The sequence below is a fragment of the Nomascus leucogenys genome, chromosome 3 (genome assembly GCF_006542625.1).
Source record: "Nomascus leucogenys isolate Asia chromosome 3, Asia_NLE_v1, whole genome shotgun sequence".
Lineage (NCBI taxonomy): Eukaryota > Metazoa > Chordata > Mammalia > Primates > Hylobatidae > Nomascus > Nomascus leucogenys.
Genome location: NC_044383.1, coordinates 116,414,194 through 116,433,405, shown reverse-complemented (window position 1 = coordinate 116,433,405; position 19,212 = coordinate 116,414,194). Strand labels below are relative to the sequence as shown.

Here is a 19,212-nt window from a genome sequence, read left to right as displayed (position 1 = left end):
AATATACAAAAATGAAAAATACAACAATAGTTCCATTTAAAACTTCCATCAATAAAATTTAAATTCATGAGTAATAACCATTTTAATCTTCCTTATGATTCCATTTCTCCAAGAGTAGCTTTTTCCTTGGTCTTTATAGAATAGTCAGTATCTTAACGTACAAGTAAATCTATATCATTTAGATTGAGATTTGAAATTGCCAAGTAAAGATAAAAGGTTAAAACGTTTTAAATTTATTTCAGTCCCCCCCGCTCCACCCCACCCAGTCTCCAAGTCCATCAGAGGTCCTTTGGATTGAATTACAAAAACAAGGAATAAGCGTCCTTAGGGAAATAGTTTTAAGTTTTCTAACTGGTTGGAGACAAGTGGCATGCAAAAATAACTGAAATAGTTAAAGAATATATCTTGCAAACTTTGCCTATGCTTCTTTCACAATAATTATTAACATAAATAATTATTTTCCAATTTTGAATCTGCCCAATTAAGTAAAAAGTTTTCAATCAGTGTGGTAGTTTATCCTAGTTATCTTACCAATCATAACAGTGTCCAATAAAGTTCTAGAACTCAGAGGGATATATAAGAATTGTATTGGAAGGAAGGACAGAAACATTCAGATTCTCCTGAGAAATTTGGGTCCTACTTCCTCTTCTTGCTAAAGGAAAACAATGAGAAACAGTAAGTTACAATCTCCTTCTCCTAGCTAGGTGAAGCAAGGGGTTAACCAGTCTTGGTTTACTAAGTATCTCTGTCAGGCTTTTATCTGATCCTTCCTCCCTTCCTCCCCTGCCCACTCCTTCTGTAAATGTCAACCACTTCCTGAGGAGCCTGGTAGTGGTGAATTTCACACCTTTCTTTTCTTTGTGAAGAAACCTGGGTGTTAATGGTACAGGATTGGGTACCATTGTATGTCTCTGGCTGTCTGTTAGTAAAGCTTAGGGATGCCTGTGGAAAAAAAGGAGGAGAAGGTGAAGAAATTTGAGAAATGAGATACTAGGAAATAGGTTTAAATCAGGTCTTATTTTTAAAGTGAGTGTGTGTTTTGTTAGCAATTTTTAAATGTACATTGTAAAAATAGTAATTTTTAAAAAGCTTAACATTGAGAGTATAAAGGAGTCTAGCAAAGGAAGGGGCTGACTGTTAAAAAAACATTAAGGCCCAATCAGAAAAGCTGGAGAATTCTCTGACCTTTTGCTCTACAGGTGTATTTACAGGAGACAGCAATGGAAACCTGGTCAGTTGAGCAGGTCTGCAGTTGGTTGGTGGAGAAAAATTTAGGAGAGCTAGTTCATAGATTTCAAGGTGAGTTGTTTATGCTTTCCAAAAATTTTAATTGAGCAGCCTAGATATTCTGATGTCCTCTGTTACTGAAAATTACTTTTGTTGCCAAATGTCTGTGTGCATGTAAATGTGGATGTGGGGCTGCTGCAGTAGAGAACTTTTCATTTCTTTATGGACTGTAGCAGAGTTTCCACTTGAAACTAACATCCACAAGAGAATATAATATTTCAAGAACTCAAATAAAATAAAGTCTTACGGGTCACTTAAAATACATATTTGATATATGCATTTAATACTGCTTTTGTTCTTAAGTAATACAGTATGTATTTTGTGTAGTGTTGGGTTTATAAGGTTGAATACCGGCTAGGAGCTATTACGAAGGATAATTTCCTAAGATTTTTTTTCCTTATAAAAACAATACCAGTTAGAATTAGAATGAGAAGGGTGTTAATGTGGAAATAATAAGTTTTTATTGTGATTCCATGTTCTGGTACTTTCTTAGGAGCAGGCGTTCATTTGGAATTATGCAACATTGGAGTTCTATCTTTGTCAAAAATCTAGATAAATTGATAATGGCAGGGGACAAGTTTAGATGATCCTTTTATCACTAGAGGTTATTTTGCCTCTTCAGAATGCCTGTGTTTTGCCGGAAAGTCATGTAGAAACTAATTTTTTTTTCTTTTTCCCAGAGGAAGAAGTAAGTGGGGCCGCTCTTCTTGCACTTAATGATCGGATGGTTCAGCAACTGGTAAAGAAAATTGGTCACCAGGCTGTTCTGATGGATTTAATTAAAAAATACAAGCAGAACACTCAAGGACTGAAGTCCCCAGAAAACCCCAAAGAGGCCACCCTGGTCATGCAAACAGAAGCAGCTCAAGAGTGAGTATGTTCATAAATGGCCTTATTTTTTTTCCCCAAGCTTTCCCAATGATGGCTACAGCATGACGTTTGGGTTTAAAGCCCTTTGAAAACTGTGACCGTTTTCAGCTAGATTGTATGTACAGTATTTCTAATATTTGAAAAAAGGACACTGTAAAATTTTAAGAATCAAGAAACGTTTTTATTCACCATTTTTTAAACACTGATTTCAATCATCAGGGAAGTCCTATTAGAAAGAAGTTTCTATATAAAATGCTGTGGAACAAGCAGGTGAAATAGATATGTAACACAAGGAGAAAGGGGATCCTGAAGCTCTGGTTTTAAAATCAGGGTTTGGGAAAGGCATCTTGATTGCTTCTTTGCTTTTCCCAAAACTATTTATTTATTAATCTATTTGTTTATTTTCCCAGGATTTCTTAATGAATTTATACTCTTCTCTAGATGCCTTTACGATGTAATTTGCTAAACACGTTATTATCACATGAGTTTTCTAATTTTTTAAGAGTGCCCTTATAATAATGAACACTATGAAACACCCCAAAAAATTATGTAGAAAAATTAGTGGTGGCAGATAAAAGCTCTGAAGTTTGGGGACGGTTTTGTTTGTTTTTTAATCACTGACTTCTGCAATGAAAAGAAATGATAACAGGATTTATAAGATTAAAAATTTCATTTTACACATCCTTCTATGCCCTGGGATCATTTCGGCCATTTTGATTTGATTTTTCCATTTTCAAGATTTTTTTGAAGGGTTTCTAAGATTAAATAAATTTTAAAGATTTTGATGATTGATAAAATCTATTCTATGTCTTTAATTTTTTGAGATTAGAGTGGTAATAATAGAGATTTCTCTTTCTCCTTGATAAGTAATACAATGGTAGAGACCTGACATAAGCAAGTTTATTTCTAGAATATTTGAATATTTGGGACATGAAGGGGAATAAGTAGCCTTGAAGGGATGGTATAGAGCTGGAATGGAAATTCTACTAATGGATTTTTTTTAAAAAAAGCTTTTTGTTTTTTTTAGAGATGGGTCTCAGTCTGACCCCCAGGCTGGAGTGCTGTGGCAGGATCATAGCTCACTGCAGCTTCGAATTCCTGGGCTCAAGCAATCCTCCTGCTTCCGCCTCCCAAGTAGTTGGGATTACAGGCACTCAACACCATGCCTGGCTAACTTATTTTAATTTTTATTTTTATTTTTTAAACAAATGGTGGTTTCACTATGTTGCCCAGGCTGGTCTCCAACTCCTGGCCTCAAGCCATCCTCCCACCTCAGCCTTCTAAAGCGCTGGGATTACAGGCAAGAGCTGCTTCACCCGGCCCCTAACCGATTTATTTGAAGGATTTCTAAACATTGTTTTGGCACATCTATGTAAAAGAGGACACTCTTGAACATGTAACTTTTAATGAAGTTCCCATTGCAAGCTTTTACTCCTTCCCAGCAAAGGAAGGGTAGGAACCTGAAAGAGAGATCAAAGTAATTTCCTTGCATTTTGGGATAAGTAGGACTTTTGAGCTGGAAGTTCCCTTCCATTGAGTGGAATCTTGAAATTGCCTTAGGCACAGCTTAGAAGAAAACAGGCAGTCTTGTTTCCACTGCACATCAGTTTATAATGTTCTCAAGTAAAAGAGAACTGGCTGGACTGCCAGGAAACCTGGGCTTCCTTCCTGGTTCTACTACTGACTTGGATTGATTATATTAAATGTTGGCATTCTCGTTTCTTCATCCGTACATTGTGAAAAGTAATATGGTACTTACCTCCTCTTTAATTCACACTGATGTTAGGAGTATCACAGTCTTTGAGCAAATGTGTCCTTTTTCTCCTAGACTAAGACAGTCCTGTGTTAAGTATGAAACTTTGTTAACTGGGTTGACTAGTTTCAAACATGGCCAAGACTGGGACTACTGTTTGTCTGGGGATTTGTAAGTGGGGAGTTTGCACTGTACCCATAAGCAGCTGACTCACCTTAGGGATTTGTTTATCTTGTATTTAGATTAAATTATTCTGGTGCAGAATTACAATTGCATGTGAGAAGAGAATACTTATTGCTTTATATTTGATTAAAATTCTTGTTGGTCATATTTGTTTATTGTCAAATATATTTATTATATGTTGTCACTTGACAATCATCAAATGAGAATGATAGTAGAAAGAGGCATGAGAATATGCTGTTTAATTAAAGCCCATTAGAGAGTGTTTAAAAAAGATAGGAAACTTGGTGTACAGAAGAACCCTGAAGCTAGCTATCAAGACACCTGATTTTAACCTCCTGTTATGATATTAGCCCCTCATCGAGCCTTGGAGATTTGTCTGACCCCTTTTAGGTTTAGCTTCTTCAACTGTAAAATGAAGTAGGTAGAGTAAGTGATACTTTAGGTCCCTTCTAAAGAGTCTGTGATGGCATTCTAGATCTGAGATAGCCGATAGGTTTCCATTTGAGTACAGATTTCCTTTAATGGCTAGTGGTTGCCTGTGTGAACCCAAAAGTCTCTGAGACAGGTCTCAATCAATTTAGAAAGTTTATTTTGCCAAGGCTAAGAATCCATCCATGACACAGCTTCAGGAGGTCCTGATGACATGTGCCCAATGTAGTCAGGTACAGCTTGCTTTTATACATTTTAGGGAGACATAAGACATCAATCAGTGTAAGATTTACATTGGTTTGAACTGGAAGGGCAGGACAACTCAAAGCTGGGGCTTCCAGGTCACAGGCAGATTTTAAATTTTTCTGATTGGCAGCTCGGCGTGGTGGGTTATGCCTGTAATGCCAGCACTTTGGGAGGCCAAGGCAGGCAGATCACTTGAGGTCAGGAGTTTGAGACCAGCCTGACCAACATGGTGAAACCCCACCTCTACTAAAAATACAAAAATTAGCCAGGCCTGGTGGTGGGTGCCTGTAATCCCGGCTACCCGGGAGGCTGAGGCAGGAGAATTGCTTGAACCTGGGAGGCAGAGGTTGCAGTGAGCCAAGATCGTACCACTGCACTCCAGCCTAGGTGACAGAGTGAGACTCTGTCTCAAAAAAAAAAAAAAAATTCTGATTGGCAATTGATTGAAAGAATTATTATCAATAGAAAGGAATGTCTGGGTTATGATAAGGGGTTGTGGTGACTAAGGTTTTCTCATGCAGATGAAGCCTCCAGGTAGCAGGCTTCAGAGAGAATAGATCATAAATGTTTCTCTTTTTTGTTTGAGATGGAGTCTTGCTTTGTCACCCAGGCTGGAATACAGTGATGCTGTCTCGGCTCACTGCAACTCTGCCTCCCAGGTTCAAGCAATTCTCCTGCCTCAGCCTCCTAAGTAGCTGGGACTATAGGCACATGCTATCATGCCCAGCTAATTTTTCATATTTTTAGTAGAGACAGGGTTTCACCATATTAGCCAGGATGGTCTTAATCTCCTGACCTTGTGATCCACCTGCCTCAGCCTCCCAGAGTGCTGGGATTACAGGTGTGAGCTACCATGCCTTGCCCATAAATGTTTCTTATTAGACTTAAGGTCTGTGTTGATGTTAATGCTGGTCACCTTTTCCTGAATTCTAAAAGGAAATTTCCTGAAATGCCTGGTATAATGAGGCATGTTCAACCTTCCCTTCCCATAATGGCCTGAATTAGTCTTTTAGGTTAATTTTGGAATGCCTTTAGCTGAGAGGAGGGGTCCATTCAAACAGTTGGGGGCCTTAGAATTTTATTTTTGGTTTATACCTGGCATTTTTTTTTTTTTTTGATGGAGTTTCACTCTTACCGCCCAGGCTGGAGTGCAATGGCATGATCTCAGCTCACTGCAACTCTGCCTCCCAGGTTCAAGTGATTCTCCTGCCTCAGTCTCCCGAGCAGCTGAGATTACAGGCACCTGCCACCACGTCCAGCTAATTTTTGTGTTTTCAGTAGAGACAGGGTTTTGTCATGTTGGCCAGGCTGGCCTCAAACTCCTGACCTCAGGTGATCCACCCGCCTCAGCCTCCCAAAATGCTGGGATTACAGATGTTGAGCCACCACACCCGGCCTGGCATGTTATTTTGAAAAGGATGTGTGGGCCACATCTGAGCAGGATATTTCGCATCCTGTTGATACCTCAGCAAATGATGGGGATATGAAATAGGTGGGCATATTTGCAGTTGCTTTTTGGTTGTTGTTCTTGTTGAAACTGGAAGAAAAATCATTGGTCAGGAAGGTGAAAAACTGAGTTCAAATCCTGGCACTGCTACTGAGTAGATCACCAGGAGTTGTTTTGCCTTCTAGGCTTCAGTCGCGTTACTTGGAAAATAAGGGAGCTAGCGGAGTATGTTTCTGAGATCCTGAGGTTTCACAGATAATAAAATGTCTCCCAAAATGGCAGAGAGCAGAGTAGGGATCTGGCAGAGTTTACCATTTAATTTTGCCAAACAAGAATATTAGCTTAAAAAGATACATTCTATGATCACATCATTTCATAAAGGAAGGTATTGTCTTAATGCCATTTAAAAATAGGATAGATTGGTGAAAACAGCATTATGAACTGGCATCAGTCTGCCTCCTGGCACGTAGGAACCACTGAATTAGATGACGCCAGAGGGGCCTTCTTTCCGTTCTCTTAGTCATGGGTCTAATGTGGAACTTGGAAGTGGACACAGACCATGATGTTTACTCTGGGCTGGTGCTACCCTCAGAGCTGCTGTGAGATCAATGGTCACATCACCTCTTGAATAGTGCCTGACCCACCTCTTCTTTCTTAGTTACAGGGATGAAGAGTCCTCCAGTCCAGCCAGCCATGGGGAGCAGATGCCATCTTTCTATCCAGCTGAAAACCTTGATAATGGACTAATTGACCAAAGAGTATTGAAACAGAGGTGGGGGTACCAACTTTAAGACAGTTTAAAGCCAAATAACATTCTTCTCTATTTCTTTTTGATAAGGTTTCATATGTTTAGATGTATTTCTAATTTGAAACTTTTTGTTTTCCTGGAAGGGAATATATTTTTATCCAGCGATAAAGATATTTGGTAAAAGATGAAGATTAAATTTTCTGGTTTTTGTATTGGAAAAGTAAAATTTTAGAATGATAGTATACATCTTTCAAGTGTACATTCTTAAGGAAAAAGAGGATTTCTCTGTCATAAACTCTTCAAGGTGACTGGCAGCAGTCACAAAGATGGAATTTATTCAATGAATAATGTTCTATAGAATATCCCTTGGTGGAGTTTTTGTTTTGAATTTTGTAGTTGTTGCTTTAACTTGACTCTCCCGATAGAGGCAGGTAAGCATTTGCTTTATATTCCAGTTGTTTTGGTAAATATTTTCTCTATGTTCCTACACTGGGTTTTATGTAGTGTATATTTCAATATATGGATTACAACTGAACAAAGGAAAAACTGTAGACTTAGAGAACCACACGTAGGATTTGGTGCTGTGATGGTCATGGGTAAGATGTGATACAGAGGTCACGGCATCCCCTAGAATAGCGGTTCCCAACCTTTTTGACACCAGGGATTGATTTCATGGAAGACAATTTTTCCAAGGACAGGGGTCGGGGGGATGGATTTAGGATGAGTCAAGCACATTCCATTTATTGCGCACTTTATTTCTATTATTATATTCTAATATATAATGAAATAATTATACAACTCACCATAATGTAGAATCAGTGAGGGCCCTGAGCTTATTTTTCTGCAACTAGACAGTCCCATCTGGGGGTGATGGGAGACAGTGACAGATCATCAGGCATTAGATTCTCATAAGGAGTGCTCAACCTAGATCCTTCACATGCACAGTTCACAATAGGGTGTGTGCTCCTGTGAGAATCTAATGCTGCCACTGATCTCTCAGGAGGCGGAGCTCAGGTGGTAATGCCAGTGATGGGGAGTGGCTATAAATATAGATGAAGCTTTGCTCACTCACCTGCTGCTCACCTCCTGCTGTGTGGCTTGTTTCCTAACAGGCCATGAACCAGTCTGTGGCCTGAGGATTAAGAACCCCTGTCCTACAGCATTTCACGGCCATCCTACCCAGGCAATCCATGCATCCATAACTCATATTACATATTGTCTCCAGTCACTAACAAGCAAATGCAATGCCTTAAACGTAGTTCATTGAAAAGAGAGACTGTCACCTTGCACAGAAAGAATAATCGGGCAATAGCCAAGCAAGGATGTGGTCCTTCAGTTTTCACAACCCCTTTACACTATCAGCTCATTTTGCCCACAGAGCAGTACTGCATGGTGGGTGGGCATTATTCTCTCCTTTTTGTAAATGAGTACAACCGAGATTTAGAGCAGTCAAAGGATTTCTAGCTATTTTTTCCAAGTGGGCTGTTGTTGCCTCAGCACAGGACCTAGCCACCCTCAGCGTGAGAGCTCAGGGGACTGAGGGCAACAGCCTTGGACTCAGGCCTGCAAGGCCCCAGCAGCCCTATGAGTACAGAGAAGAGCAGCACCTTTGATGAGGAGCTCCTGCAAATGGGCTGGGCTCTCCTCTCCGCTCTTTTTCCCTCTCTTCAACCTTGGACCCCACCTCCAGCCCCACAGCCTCAGTGCCTCAAGATCTCCCAGTGTTAGGGCCCACTGACTCTTGTTTGGGGTGGCGACCAAGAAGGTGGAAGGGTATGTCCTAGGTGCAAAATCCATTGCCTTGGTCTTCCTCTATTGAACTATGATTCAGAAAGTGGAAATTCATTTGCAAGGTGGCTTCTTTCCCCTTCTTCCCGCTCATGGGTGCTGGTTGATTCCTAGAGCTTGCCCGTGATTGGCTCCAGGCGCATGTAGTAAGCCATGAGCTCTCAACTACCCCTTCCAACAGGAAGCTGCTAAATGCAGCCAGTCCACATGTCTATAACTGTGGAAGTGTGGGTAGAGTTGGGGAGAACAGTGATTAGCCCCAGTGCTACCTACCCTAGTAGCACTGTGTCTCTGTATCCTCATCTGCAAAATGGAAATAATAATGATACTTTCTCATGGTGTTATTTTGAGCATTAAGAATAGATAATGCCTGCCAAGTTCCAAGCAGAGTGGAAGCACACAGAGGGCACTCGGTGTACAGCCATTTCTCCAGCCCTGCTCCTGGAGGTGTTCCTACTTTCCTTAGGGTGTCTTTTCCCTGCCTACTTGACACAGCAGATGAGGATGCAACCTTCTATACCTGTAGGTCTTTTCTTTTCTTTTTCTTTTTTTTTTTTATTTTTTGATGGGATGGGGTCTCACTCTGTCACCCAGGCTGGAGTGCAGTGATGCAATTAGGGCTCACTGCAGCCTTGACCTTCCAGGCTCCGGAAATCCTCCCGCCTTAGCCTTCGGAGTAGCCGAGCCCACAGGTGTGCACTACCAGACCCAGCTAATTTTTTAATGATTTGAAGAAATGAGATCTCGTTGTGTTGCCCAGGCTGTCTTTTCTCCTTTCTAAGCCCCTGACATTTGGTCCTCATCATGCTCCTGTGATACTGGCTAGGCAGGGTTATTATTCCAATTGTTTTCACATGGCTCATCAAAGAAACAGCCTCATACTTAATGGCATCTCACATTCCTCATAGCACCTGGCAAGGGGGAGGAGCAAAATAGGACTGGCTAAGAAATTGAGAGAAATAGAAGGGTTTGGAAACTAGAAGTGGCACACCTCTATCTTGATCTCTGGTCATAAAGTCTCCCTTAAGCCCTTTACTTATCTGTTTACCACCAGCTGCCCATCTCTGCATACCGCACCTCAGAATTAATGTTTCAAAAAGTAAACTTATCTTTCCTGCCTATGTATTTGGCAGTAAGAAACAAAAATCCACTCACAGTAAAGACAAAGGGAGTTTATTGTGAGAAAAGCATTTCCCAGCATCCAAGGGCAGAACAAGTAAGTTCCCGAGCATGAAGAAACAGGTGCTGGAGAGCCAGGCAGCGAAGCGGTCCCTGCTTTTCTCACGGGTTGTCTCTGTCTCCATTCTGCTTTCCTGTCTAGTCGGCCTCATTTCCTTGCTTCTCCCTACAAGTACAGATTTATCATACTACTTCTGGCTGTTCTGCTCCCCTCAAACTACCTGGCATACGACTGCCTTGCCCTAGTACCAACCCCAAAGGAAATTCTCCCTATAAATAGCTCAGGTCCTCCCAGCCAACTGACTCTATCTTTCAGTGTTGCTTTGTTCATGGGCCCAGCGTGAATCAGGTGTCCCCTCCTGGGCAATCAGCTGTGTGGGAGGAGGGGCCCATAAAGACAGGGTGAAGTATCTATTTTAAGTATTTCCCCTATGGCCCTGCCCTTTATCCAGGACTGTGGACTGAGATGGGGCAGAAGATTCTCTCCCCTCCAATGTCCTATCTCAGATGGTGGCTCCCACCATCCAACCCTGTGAGCCAAAGTGTTGGAGCCACTCTTGGTCCCTTTCTCCTGCCCCTCTGCCTGGGGCACTATTCAGTCAACAGTTGTTAAGGGCCTACTGTATGATTTTTGCATCCTGGTGTGTAGTTCCCTTCCTTTCCTTAACATCCTTCTATAGAAAGACTCTAGTGACATTCCAGGCCAGGCACGGAGCCCTTCCTCTGTGCATAGTATCATCTACTTATCTCGTGCTTGACTGTAAACTAGCTAATGAAATTGATCACTTTAAAGTTTGTATTCTCTCATTAGACTATAAGTGCTTCAAGGACAATGACCATGTTTTTTCTTGCTGTTGTAAACCCAGCATTTAGCTTGGCTCCTCACACATAGAGGCTCAATAGGAGCTTTAAAATGGAGCTTGGGGCTGGGCATGGTGGCTCATGCCTATAGTCCCAGCACTTTGGGAGGCTGAGGTGGGCGGATCACCTGAGGTCAGGAGTTCGAGAGCAGTCTGGCCAACATGGTAAAACCCCGTCTCTACTAAAAATACAAAAATTAGCCTGGCATAGTGTCATGCACCTGTAATCCCTGCTACTCGAGAGGCTGAGGTAGTAGAATCACTTGAACCCAGGAGGCAGAGGTTGCAGTGAGCTGAGATCACTCCATTGCACTCCAGCCTAGGTGACATAGTGAGACTCTGTCCCAAAAAAATAAAATAAAATAAAATAGAACTTGGGATGTGTGAGCCAATGAAAGACTGAATACACTTTCATAGGAAGGGATAAATATTTGAATAACATCGATTTTTTTAGATCTTTTAATATAATCCACATACTAATTTTTTTTTTTTTATAGAGCCAGACTCCAGGGGTCTATAAGCCATTCCTCCATAACAGGCTAGAAATCTGAAGGTATTTGGCTACAGGGCTCTCTTGAAGCCAGCCTTTTTCAAGAGGTAGAGAGAGGTGGGGAACAAGTGCCAGCTTTTGGAGTCTCACACCTGGGTTCAAATCCTGACTCCTCCACTTGCCCAACAAGTGGTCTCTGAACCATGTCTCCTGCACCTCGATATGTAGTCTTCTGAGGGCTCAATGATAGAACATATCAAAGCACCTGGCAGCTGTTACCACACCTCACAAGGTGGCAATTACTATTCTTGTGATATTTTTTTCCTCTGTTCCCTGAAATGAACATATTCATTTCATCCCGATTGTGTGCTGACAAAAAAAAAAAAAAAAAAAAAAAGGCCTGGAAATTCACCTGACTCTGGCTCTTGGAATCACTCTAACAGTAGTGAAAATGAGGTATGTGTTCCAGTGGGTGAATTGGGTGTCCAAGGAAACGCTAGAGTGCTGTGGCACATTGCAGTTTTCTCCAGGGACAGCAGATACTGTGCTCTTTGTTTTATTATTATTTTATTGTTTTGTTTTTTTTGAGATAGAGTCTCGTTCTGTCACCCAGGCTGGGGTGCAGTGGCGCTATCTCAGCTCATTGCAATCTCCACTTCCCAGGCTCAAACAGTCCTCCCACCTCAGTCTCCTCACTGCAGGCATGCGCTGCCACACCCAGCTAATTTTTCTATTTTTTGTAGACAGAGGGTTTCAACATGGTTTTGTAGACAGAGTTTTTCAGGCTAGTCATGAAGATACTGTGCTCTTTACTGAATTGCTTAAATGCCCTTTCTGGAAGGAGGGATTAATAGGTCCCATCTTCATCATGTGCTGGTGATTTTTTGGGAAGAGCTTTTTTTGCAGTGTTATTCTTTGTTTTTTTGTCTACCCTGTTTGAAACTGTTCACCTTTTAGTAGCTAATAAGGCATGAAAGTAGATAAACAGGTAGAGGCTTCCTAAATGTTACTTTAAAGGCTTCTCACTTGAACTTTAAATATATGTGTCCAGATGTTTTGCTTCCGCTTTTGGGTATAATTATAAATTAGTCATGGTTTCATGCATATTTAAAAATTATTTTAATTACAAACTTTTTTTTTTTCGGTCTGGCCATTGCAATGAAATGGTGTAGAATAAGCTAATCCTTCTGCCTATGCTCAGTGATTAAGGCAAATGTCAATGGATTTTCAACATATTTGACGCATTGTTTGCAGGCTCTTCCACACAGGTAGTTCAGGCAAGGGGCCACACAGTTGTGTGTGCATCCAATACCAGTGTGTAATAAAGGGAAGCTGCAATGAAGTGTGCCAGCCTAGTTATGGGTTCATTAATGCAGGTTCCAGTTAGATGTGTGATTTGTCTTCTCAATTCCTACTCCTCAATTCCTTGGTCCTCTATAGGCCAAGAGTTCTGGGTGGGGGAAGGATGAGAGGAACCAGTATTATTCATCTGTGCAGTCCCTGACACAGGTGATCAACAATGTTCATTGCATGAAGGAACAGATATATTAAGCATTTTCTGTGGGCTCTTCTTAATTGAAATATATGTAACCACAATAGATAATGAAAGAGCCTTGTAGGAAGACATGGGGGTGAGATGCAATATCTTGAGATCCATTGTCACTCATGGTGATTCAATCATAGAGCTAAAAGGCAGATGGTCTGGGAGAGCGGTAAGTATATGTATTAGTCCAGGGTGTCAACCCTGCTAATAACCAGGGTTGGTAAGTCTGGAGATGAGGATAGGCAAGTATTTGAGTTTAGTTTTAAACTCTAGCTCTGTCATTTACCAGCTGAGTAACCTTGGACAAGTTATATAACCTTACTAGGTCTCACTTTTCTTATCTGTAAAATAAATAGAAGAATGAATTAATTTATGAAAAAAAGCTTAGGAGCTCATTAGTTTTACCTATTGTTGTTCTTGTCTGGGCAGTCGCTAAGACACAGGGTCCAAAGAGATTTGAAAAAATTCTGCTCTCGATTCTAATAAATGGTCCCAAAGCAGAAGCGGCTCTAGGAAGTGCAGGTAGGCCAACAGTGTCTGGAAGCCTTCCCAGGACTCAGGGCTCCAGGCAAGAGGAGCGTATGCTTCAGGCCTCCCTTTTGGGGAGTTCTGGGACACCAGTTGGTTGTTGCCGTAGCAAACAAAACAGAAACAAGGTCTATGAACCAATATGTACAATGAGGTGAAGAGGGAAGTTTCAAGAATCTGATTAGAGAAGCCCAGTCACCACTGAGAGGGGGGGCATCAAAGACCACACAGGTGTTGAATTGACACATTTAGATCCTGAGTCCCAGGGCAGTGGAGCAAGATCCCATAATTTTGTACCACTTTCCTGTGTAGAACCTCATGCCTAAAGGTTCTGTGTTGTGGAAATATTACATACTAACTCTATTCCTTGATTAGAGATTTCCAGCATACAGTAATGTACTAATGTAGGCTTTGAGGAGTCTTATAGTAAAACAAACAAACAAAAAAACCCACTTAACTTTGTTTAACCCAGGATTCTCTTTGTGTAACATCTATTAACATTACAAGAAAACACCTTAGGAAATACTTATTTAAAGATTCCTTACCTAAATCAGGATTCATCCATTCATTCAATATGTAAATAATTACTGAGTGCTTACTACCTGTGAGACACTGTTGTAGGTATTGGGGATACAGTAGGGAAAAACTGACCAAGCCTCCCACTTTGCAGAGCTCACCTTCTAATGTAAGGAGAAAAATAGATAAATAAATATAACATTAGGTTATAAATTTGCTTAAATGCTATGAAGACCAGTGATGCGAAAAAGCAGGAGCGGGGATAGAGAGTGAGCAGTGTGTGCGTGTACATGTATGTGTCAGTGTACAGGAGGGTTCTGTTTCAGATGGGGTTCTCAGAGAAGTCCTTTCAACTTTGACTAGGTGATATTTGAGCAGGGACCCTAATGAAGTGAGGAATATTGGCTTTGAGCTAGAGCCAAACTTTCTGTCAGGGGAAGATATCTGTGGACACTATTACTAAGTCTTTAGAGAGGTCAAAAGTAATCTTGATTTCTAATCTGCTTTTCTTTTGTTCAGTCCAAATTACTGACTATACCCCATGGGCTAGGTACTATGTAGACATGGGGTTGGGGATGGAAACTTTATTCCTTTCCTTGAGGAATTCAGAGTCTGGTAGGCACGACAGATATGTAAGCAAGTACCTGCAACACAGAAAAATATGCCAAAAGAGAAATGGAGAAGTAACACAGAGAGAGGGAGAAATAAGACTTTCTGGGAAGTAAGCGTGGCGAAGACCTCTGGGGAAAGACTTCACAAACACTGAAGGAGGATTTTGAAAGATGATTAGAAATTTATCTTAAGGAAAATGAAGCAGGAGAAGAAAAGGACATTCACAGTATGTGCAAGGGTACAAACACCTGAAATAGCATGGAGGATTCTGTTTGGATTATTTTTGGAATGTGATAGAGGCAGAGAAAATGGAGTTGGTGTAAATGGTGAGATTCTGTTAGAGAGGTGAGGAGGGGACTTCCATGCCATGCTAAGCATCTCTTAACTTTGCACATTAAATTCACCTAGTGGACTTACAGGAAAAATACCAATGTCCTAAACTGATTCTTCTCAAATTCTATTGTACTTATAAAACACTGAGGAATCTTGTTAAAACACAGACTCTGATTTAGTAGGTTAGGGTGGGGCCTGGGATTCTGCAATTCTTAATTCCAGTGCTGTTCTAAGACCATGTTTTGAGTAACAAAGCAGTAGATGAATAAGAACTTCTGGGGATGAGACTTGTGCATCAGTATTTTTTTTAAAGTTCCACAAGTAATTATAACGTATAGTGGGAATTGAAAACTACTGCTGTAGGTTAGGGAATAATCAAAGAGATTCAGTGATTTGATCAGGTATACATAGTTTTCATCATTTATTGTGGCAGTGATGTAGAGAATGGATTGGAGAAAAATGAAAGGAGGAAGACCCATCAAAACACTAGACTAAAGTTCAAGCAAGAATTGATGAAGGTCTAAACTAAGACGGTGGTAACAGGCATCAAAATGATATTTAAATATAAAATCAACAGGACATCGTGGGCCTGTTAATGAGGAGAAGAGGAGAGTTTGCTGGGTGGTAAACTTTCTCCTGTACTTCTGGCTTATATAACTAGTGGTGCTATCAACCAACATGAGAAAACAAACATGAGAATAGCATTGTGAAGAATATGACCAACAGCTTATTCAAGAGAACTTAGCAGGATGAAAAAAACAACAACAACGGGTATTCTGATAAAGCTATGGCTTCTTCTCACTCTTCTCCATATTAACATTTTATATAGAAAACACTCAACAGAGTCAGTCTAAACAGTTCAATAATGCCACCACCTCCCAAATGAAGAGAGGCCTTCTTCATTTTTGTTTAAAGACCCAGTTTTCTATATTCCTCAGTAGCTACTGAATGTCCTTGCCCACTTTGATTGCTGGTGATAAATTAAAACAGATTTTAATACTTCTGAACTGCAAAAATAGTACTACGGAACCATTTTGCAACAACTGAGCATGTCATGCCTCATTCTTTTTTTTTTTTTTTTTTGGCGGGGGGGGGGTTGGGGGACAGAGTCTCGCTCCATTGCCCAGGCTGGAGTGCAGTGGTGTGATCTCAGCTCACTGCAACCTCCGCCTCCCAGGTTCAAGCAATTCTCCTGCCTCAGCCTCCCAAGTAGCTGGGACTACAGCTGTGTGCCACCACGCCTGGCTAATTTTTTTTTTTTTTGTATTTTTAGTACAGATGGGGTTTCACCGTGTTAGCTAGGATGGTCTCTATTTCCTGACCTCGTGATCCACCTGCCTCGGCCTCCCAAAGTGCTGAGATTACAGGCACATGAATGAGGAAGAAAAAAAGAAAAGAGGGACTGAGAGGTGACAGCTCTGTGAGACTTGTTGATGTGCATGTCATGGTAGTAGATAAGATAAAGGGCTGAGTTTCTGAAACTTTGCATTTCTGTCAATATCAAGAGGAATTGGGGAATGGGAAGATTTAAAATTTTTTTTTTTTTTGCTTTGTTTTTGGTGAATTAGGGCCCCAAAGACTCCCGAGGCCTTGAATCTCACACTGGGGGCCAATAACATGGAGGGTTTGAGAGACATCTGTCTAACAGGCAACACTTTGCCAAGACATGGTACCTGATGCCAGTCACATCTCTCTTTTCTTTGTGCTTGATTATAGGTTCACACATGCATTTCAGACATGTAATTCCTCTGGAAATCTCATAAATTTATTGCCAGGTGTGAGAGCCCTGGGCTATAAAACATAAATTAAAAGCAAACATCAAAATTATAGGAATGTGGCTCAAATGTTTTTCAGAATTCACGGTGGGTACCATCAGTTGCAGCAACGAAACAGCATTTTCTTCATAGTTCAGGGGTGCTTTGAAGTGACATTGTTCAGTATCTTCAGAGACAGCATCTCTCCTTGTTCATTGGCACGTGTCTCTATTGGGTTCTTCAAACCTTCTTGTTTACTTTGTTTTCTTAGCAGTAGCTACTCTTGCCAAGGTAAAGCAGGTAATTCCCAGGTTACTGGCATAATTAACTCAAAAGCAGAATTTCTGATTCACTTGTAGTTTGGAAAAATTTGTTCCCTATTTGGAAGGGGTGTGTACCATAACATCTTCTGTCCTAGGATAAAATGACAGCAAATTCTTTAAACAGATATCTAAGCCTCCCCGGCTTCTTCCTCTGCTATGTCCCCAAAATATCTCAGGTTTGGGATGTTGCAGAGATCACATGCCATTTAGCTTCAGAGTTGATAATATAAACCTGGGTATCCCAATCTATACCATTTTCAGTGCATAAAGTCTGCAGGCTTGGATGTAGAGAGGAATTAAATGAAAATGGGATGCCACAATACAGCCACTTGTGGGGCACAATTTCTTTCAGTTCAGTCCCTGGAGAGCAGCATAGTTGTCACTGCTTTCTCTCCCAATGGTGGGAGTACTAATACTATTGCTGGTGGCACTCGAGATGTGAAGACCAAGTCCTGTAGCCAGGATGTGTATTCTTCACAGCAAAGTGTTCCACCTGTCCCTTGTTCTCCTCCCTGGAGGACCAGAAAGCAATGCTATTTTACAAGACTAGGAAAGTATCGCAATTCCTCAAAGTAGGAGATTGTCTCCAAGTGGGTGCCCTTGGAGAAAGGTACAATTTGTGCCCCGAAATTTGGGAAAACAGGGATGATTTATGAGCTATGACTCCGAAGGTCAACCAGAGTTCAGCTGAGTGTGGTATCAATTCTGCCCTGGGTCCCATAAAGCCACATGGAGTGCAACTGAAGCCTGGTGAGATGCTTAGAAAACAGCTTTTGGAGGGTTTATTTTTGGCGCGTTTGACCTTTTTGTAATTCTCCAGAGTCACAATCTAGTTCTCAGATACCTTTTGTGTTTCCAGAGGTTTCCACCTCAGTCTCCAGATCTGCCTCTCTAGTGTGCCCCACTGGTTTTTGTATCTCAAATTTATGGGCTTAGTAACCTGGCACTTCTTTTCACCCACCACTTGGTTTGGTGCCTTGCTAGTGAGTGGTTTCTTTGTCATGAGTGGGCTGTTTTAGCACAACAGAGAGCTCCTTTTTGAAAGGTGACAATTTATGTCTGAAAACACAAATTTAGGCTCGATGCGGTGGCTCACATCTCTAATTCCAACACTTTGGGAGGCCAAGGCAGGAGAATCACTTGAGGCCAGTTTCATGCGCGTCCGTGTGAAGAGACCACCAAACAGGCTTTGTGTGAGCAATAAAGCTTTTAATCACCTGGGTGCAGGCGGGCTGAGTCCGAAAAGAGAGTCAGCGAAGGGAGATAGGGGTGGGGCTGTTTTATAGGATTTGGGTAGGTAAAGGAAAAAGAGGGGTTCTCTGGCGGGCAGGAGTGGGGGTCACAAGGTACTCAGTGGGGGAGCTTTTGAGCCAGGATGAGCCAGGAGAAGGAATTTCACAAGACAATGTCATCAGTTAAGGCAGGAACCGGCCATCTGGATGTGTACGTGCAGGTCACAGGGGATATGATGGCTTAGCTTGGGCTCAGAGGCCTGACGTTTCTGTCTTCTTATGTTAATAAGAAAAATAAAACAAAATAGTGGTAAAGTATTGTGACGGTGAAAATTTTTGGGGGTGGTATGGAGAGATAATGGGCAATGTTTCTCAGGGCTGCTTTGAGTGGGATTAGGGGCGGGGTGGGAACCTAGAGTGGGAGAGACTAAGTTGAAGGAAGATTCTGTGGTAAGGGGTGATATTGTGGGGTTGTTAGAAGGAACATTTGTCATTTAGAATTATTGGTGATGGCCTGGATACAGTTTTGTATGAATTGAAAAACTAAATGGAGTAAGAGAAGGAGAAAAACAGGTATAAAAGGTCTAAGAATTGGGACGACTCAGGACATCTGATTAGAGAGTGCCAGCAAAGATTATTTATTTACTTCAAGAGTTAAGAGTGGCAGTTTGGGGATAGCACGAGGAGATATCAGCTGTGACGGCTTGGAGAAACAGTGTAAACCAGCAGTGTAAACAAGAGCAGGGCATGTGTGAGTAGTTGAGAACGGTGAATAGGAGTATGACTAGACAGAAGATAGTAGGGATGACAAGTTTTTTGGGGGCACAGTCTAAGTTGGTCTGGTGTCTGGAATGAGACTGGGGCCTAAGAAAAAGGAGCGTCTATACAGGAGCTCAAATGGGCTGTACCTTGTAGCATTCTGAGGACAGGCCTAAATTCTGAGAAGCGAAAGTGGTAAAAGTATTGTCCAGTCCTTTTTAAGTTGGTGGCTGAGCTTGGTGAGGTGTGTTTTTAAAAAACTTTTAGTCCGTTCTACTTTTCCTGAAGACGGAAGGGATATAAGGTTTCACTGAATACTAAGAGCCTGAAAA

At 41.4% G+C, this 19,212-nt stretch overlaps 1 protein-coding gene across 1 annotated transcript in view; it reads left to right on the top strand.

Annotated features, from left to right (window-relative positions):
* SAMD3 (sterile alpha motif domain containing 3) overlaps nucleotides 1-19,212 on the top strand; it is a 236,331-nt gene that overhangs the window by 164,094 nt on the left and 53,025 nt on the right. Inside the window, exons 5-7 of the mRNA XM_003255697.3 lie at nucleotides 1,200-1,299; nucleotides 1,968-2,157; nucleotides 6,874-6,987. Coding sequence (XP_003255745.1) covers nucleotides 1,221-1,299; nucleotides 1,968-2,157; nucleotides 6,874-6,987 — 383 coding nt within the window. The 5' untranslated portion in view covers nucleotides 1,200-1,220. The remainder of the gene's footprint in view (nucleotides 1-1,199; nucleotides 1,300-1,967; nucleotides 2,158-6,873; nucleotides 6,988-19,212) is intronic.